Consider the following 5,281-nt stretch of genomic DNA (forward strand, 5'->3'; position numbering starts at 1 on the left):
CTATAGTTCATGTGTTTGAGAATGGATTAATTACTTACTTATTGGTTATTGTATTATTGCACGTGACGAACATGTGACTGGAGTGATAAGTAGGTATTTTTCGATACACAAAACTATAAGCAACGACCAAATCGATAAATCGACAAACTGCGGACTCGCGCAACACTAACTATGACAGCGCGGGTGTACGGGGCATCCCCCACTGCACGATTGACCTCGTACCCCGATTGCCTTCTTGACCTGTCGCGAACAATACCTACTTACCTATTTAATTTTGAGCTTTCCATAAAAAGCTACTTACCTGCCTAAGTAAGTACCTAAATGTTAGATCTAAGCTGTACGGATTCACACCTACAATTATTATTATTATTTATTTATTCATATTCTAACGAAAGGTTATTTCTGTCACTCCTACGCTATTATGCATCTTAAACATCATCACCGATTTGGTTTAAGTAAAAGTTCTCTACCCACGCCTATTAATAATGATCATCCAATCATTTCAGCCTCTCACAAGATCAATAAGTACCCACTTCTTTAATCATTGCAATTTCGAAACAAGCTCAAGTGTCGATGTCGAATAAATTTCGTATAATGTAAACGTGATAACAATTTGAATTCTTCTGTAACGGGTCCAGAGCCGACAAAAACAACAAACAGAATGAACGACGCGCGATTGGTGCACGCGGCGAAGGGCGGGCCCGGCAGGCCCCCGCCCGCCTGCCACGCAGGCTTGCTCGCTCGCCCAGTCCTTATCTCATGTTACCCAGTGAGAGACGTGTTGCCTGAAATACCATTACCCGAGTGACATAAAGAACATTTATAACCGGGAAAGTGCCGAGCGATGCCACGGCCGACGCGCGAATCCTACGGTGACCAAAAACCGCCTTTCTCCTACATAGCCCTAACCGCCATGGCGATTTGGAGCTCGCCGGAACGGATGCTCCCGCTGTCGGAAATCTACAGGTTTATCACGGATCGGTTTCCATATTACAGAAGAAATACACAAAGGTGGCAGAACTCGCTGCGTCACAATCTCTCCTTCAATGATTGCTTCGTGAAAGTGCCTCGTCGCCCGGACAGGCCGGGCAAAGGAGCCTACTGGACGTTGCACCCGCAAGCCTTCGACATGTTTGAAAATGGATCGCTGCTACGGCGTAGAAAGCGCTTTAAGCTGCATAAAGGAGAAAAGGATAGTCTAAACGCAGAGTTGGCGGCGCTGGCGAGCTTTAACAGAGCTTTCTTAGCGCGGCAGGCGACTACCGCGCCTAGTATGTCTGGGGGAATATATGCGCCGGCGGTCACGTTGTGTCCGAGACTAAGCCCAGAACCAGAGGCCCCAGACACGGCGGCACTGCTGCCTGCAGGTCCCAGACCACGTCGAGCTTTTACCATAGACGCATTATTAGAACCTGAACCGCGAAGAACGCCTTCTCCGCAAGCGGCGCATCAGCAGCCTCACTGCCCCATGCCGCTACCACCTCCGTATATTTTAGCTGCACAACGGTACCATGCCGAGTTGCTAGCTGGTTTGCAGCAGTCATGCTTACCGCCGCTCTGGACTTGGAGAGACACAAGCCAATTTTCACATTATACGCTTAATTCATGAATGGTAAGTGCTTTTTATACCAACAACCTATATGATCTTAAAAAAATGTAAATAGTTTATTTAGAGGGAAACTGTAGGTAGGTACGTACCTTACTTGATACTACTTTTCTTGATAATTAATTAGGTTTTAATTTTTCATTTCAACATGTAGATAAGGTCCTTATACCTACCTAGGTAAACCTAGGCTAGGTAACCATCTACATAGATAGGATGATTAATAAAAACAGTAACTAAGTATAGGTACCTACTTACCGAGAAAGAGAAAACTACAAGAGCCTAAGTACACATCTAAGTAAGTACTAAGTACCTACTTAGCCTATGCTGATACCTCTCGATTATACGATTTTTAAGTGATGTAAATAAAGTGGTGCGCCATCTTGGAAAGTCCGCCATATTTAATTTATCACTACGTCACATGCACAACATTATTTCTATATGGTTAAGTAAATAAGTTAGTACTAGGTACCTGAAAGGCTTCAATATAATACAAGAGATCACAAAATAAATTAGTGTTCTGCCGGCTCTACTAGTGAACCTTTTTAAAATTTATTTGTACAACTTTGTTGTGCAAATAAATTAAATTTAAAAAAAACCTATAATTCAGGACCCTTTATTTTGTGAAGTGTCTAATAATAATCTATACGGTCAGAAACGGTCATATAATTTAATAAAATATTCTGCCGTAAGTTAAACTAATTATTAGCTGTTACTTATTTGCTATGCAGTTTGCATTAATAAGAATTGCATTTTTTTAAAGAAAGCATCTGGTATGCTTGTGGTTGTTTAATAAAAAGAAATAGGTACCTATCCTGTCGCAAAATAATTATGTAGATTTGAAATAGCTGATTTTTTTAAGATGGATAAGACTCGTTCCGTCATCCCTTTATTAGGCTCGCTTCATTCAGGATCTCCACAAGCTCTTTGCTTCACGCTTTACATATATTAAGCACGTATGATTTGATTAGGTTTGTACCTACTTATGTAAGTACTACTTTGTTACTTATTTATGTCTAAAACTCGTGTTCGCCTAAATCTCCCTTTAATCTTAAATATTTTAAATAGGTCTACCTACCTATCAATCTGAATATACTTAGGTATAAAAGGAAAAGGTTACTGGCTGATCTATCAACGCACAGTTCAAACTACTGGACAGATTGGGCTGGCATGCAGATTACTATTATTATGACGTAGACGTTATTTACTTAGATTTTAGAAGGATGTTTGAAAATTCAACTCCCTAGGAGATAAAATATGGGTTTGTTTGTCTAGTCCACGCGGGTGAAATCGCAGGCATGAGCCAGTTTGCTACAATAGGAATAGGATTTATGATATTATTGGTTAGAAACTTTTGCTAGTGAGGGGAAAACAATTTGAACAACAGCACCTGAAAACACAATACATTTTTAATGGTGAATCGCAAGGTGTCTTTTATGCCTCCGCCAAGTTGTTTTCTCTAAATAAGTAGGTAGGTATATCTAATGGTTATTTCTGTACACTTGTATCTAATAGGTAAGTGAGACTTTATCACTATTTATTTCAGAATTTTCATAATTACTTTTTAAGTACAATGTTCTTTTTATTTTTTTACCATGAACTAATGTGGCAAGTTGTAACAGACACCTGGAAAGACAGACACACTTTCGCATTTAAAATGTTGGTATGGATATGGATTTTATATCGATACCTGATGGATAGTGATGATGTGGCCTAAGATGAAACGCGTTTAAATTGTAGCTATGGTTTTATCGCATTAGACCGGAAGGTAGGTAAGCCTACCCTGTAAAGTCAGACAAACGTTTGTTAAACTCGAATAATATGGCCCTGATAAACCGCCCCGAATGAATTCCTGGTTAGCCTTGGTTATTAGAAATATAATGTAAGAACCCCACGATTGTTAAATCATATTTTTATTAATAGCATGCCAGTGACAAGGTACGGTACATAATTATAATATCAACCAGATGAAGCCGTGACTTCGTCCGTATGGATTTAGGTTTTTAAAAATCCCATGGAAACTCTTTGATTTTCCGAGATAATCTGTCACTCTCCATTCCGGCTAGCATGGACAGTTCACAGTAGATAAAAATTATATCCCCGATTATATCCACTGATTTGTATGACATTAGTGGATATAATCGGGGGATATAATTTTTATCTACTGCCCATGCTAGCCGGGCAGATCTTTAACTATATCCTTGCAAGAAATATCGATCGGTTTCCTTGTTGCAACGTGATTGAAGGACAAACCACCAAATATACACATTTTAGCGTTTATAACATGGGTATAGTGATAGTACCTAGTGATAAGACTCGATCTCGGCTCTGCTCCACTCTGTCTAGGTATACCTAAGTATGTGCTGGCCGTACGCTTACATTTTTTCAAAACCTTTTTCCTTTTTTTACAGGTAGGTACATGAATTAAGAAGAGAAGACGTGACGACAATCTAGTTATAAGAAACTTTAAAGGCAAAATATATAACGCCTCAATTAGACTGTGTTTAGTGAATTAGTAAATGTTAGTAGCGTGGATGACAATTTGAAGTTTACTGGAAATTATTGAAATTACATGCACTACAGAAACTTCTACAACTGAATAGGTAAGCTTGTTATACGCATTCTTTATACAGTTTGTTTTAAAATAAACATAAATCAAAATTAAGCTAACATTACCTATCATTCAATAGAAACTAAAATTAATTTGTAATGATGTAGGTAATGGTGATAATTATATTTGCGTAAATTTAAAATTAAAGCTACGAAATTTCGAAGCGCACTATGTTTAAAAAAAAACTTAAATCAAAATTAAAACTAACATATTAATAAATAGAAACATCACACTTCACACTAATATTATAAAGGCGAAAGTTTGTATGTGTGTGTGTGTGTGTGTGTGTGTGTGTATGTTTGTTACTCCTTCACGCAAAAACTACTGGACGGATTGGGCTGAAATTTGGAATGGAGATAGATTATACCCTGGATTAGCACATAGGCTACTTTTTATCCCGGAAAATCAAAGAGTTCCCACGGGAATTTTAAAAAACCTACATCCACGCGAACGAAGTCGCGGGTATCAGCTAGTTAATAATAATTAATACAAGTGTAAATTAAAAATTTATAACACCCCCGACAAGTGAAGGTTACAGTAACTAGAAAAAAGCTGATAACTTTCAAACGGCTGAACCGATTTTCTTGTATTATAGCTAAGAACACTCTCGATCAAGCCACCTTTCAAACAAAAAAAACTAAATTATTATCGGTTCACTAGTTTAGGAGCTACGATGCCACAGACAGATACACAGATACACACGTGAAACTTATAACACCCCTCTTTTTGGGTCGGGGGTTAAAAATAAACTAAATTAAATCTAAAACCTCATCAAAACTGCCGCAGCCAGGCTTTGTACCCAAGATACCTTTTGCCATGCCCCTTTTTTCTTTTTGTATTTTGGCCAAGGTAGCTGCCAGCTTTTAGTTCCCCGGTAGACTCGATAATCCTCTTCGTTTTTTTTTTCGAAAAGAGCTCCAAGAGTGAAGACCCCGGACCCCACGGCCCAAAGCTCTCCACCCCAAAAGGTACAAATATGAAACTCCTCTCGAGGCTTTCATATTAATTTGTGCTCTTGGCCCGTGTCAGAATCAGAGCGCCCAAAAAATCAGGATTTTGTAGACATG

The 5,281-nt window shown here is 38.7% G+C and overlaps 1 protein-coding gene across 2 annotated transcripts; it reads left to right on the forward strand.

The window, feature by feature from the left end:
- The first annotated feature begins 784 nt into the window (after positions 1–784).
- On the forward strand, positions 785–4,201 carry LOC123873376 (fork head domain-containing protein FD4-like). Of its 2 annotated transcripts, none has more exons than XM_045918224.1 (2): positions 785–1,612; positions 4,015–4,201. In XM_045918224.1, the coding sequence occupies exon 1, from the start codon at positions 845–847 to the stop codon at positions 1,607–1,609; it is 765 nt and encodes a 254-aa protein (XP_045774180.1). In that variant the 5' UTR covers positions 785–844; the 3' UTR covers positions 1,610–1,612; positions 4,015–4,201. The 2 variants fall into 2 exon arrangements, with proteins under 2 accessions (XP_045774180.1, XP_045774189.1); XM_045918233.1 differs by having other exon boundaries at positions 4,019–4,201.
- The last annotated feature ends 1,080 nt before the right edge of the window (positions 4,202–5,281 follow it).

Source organism: Maniola jurtina, chromosome 2 (genome assembly GCF_905333055.1).
Source record: "Maniola jurtina chromosome 2, ilManJurt1.1, whole genome shotgun sequence".
Taxonomy (NCBI): Eukaryota; Metazoa; Arthropoda; class Insecta; order Lepidoptera; family Nymphalidae; genus Maniola; species Maniola jurtina.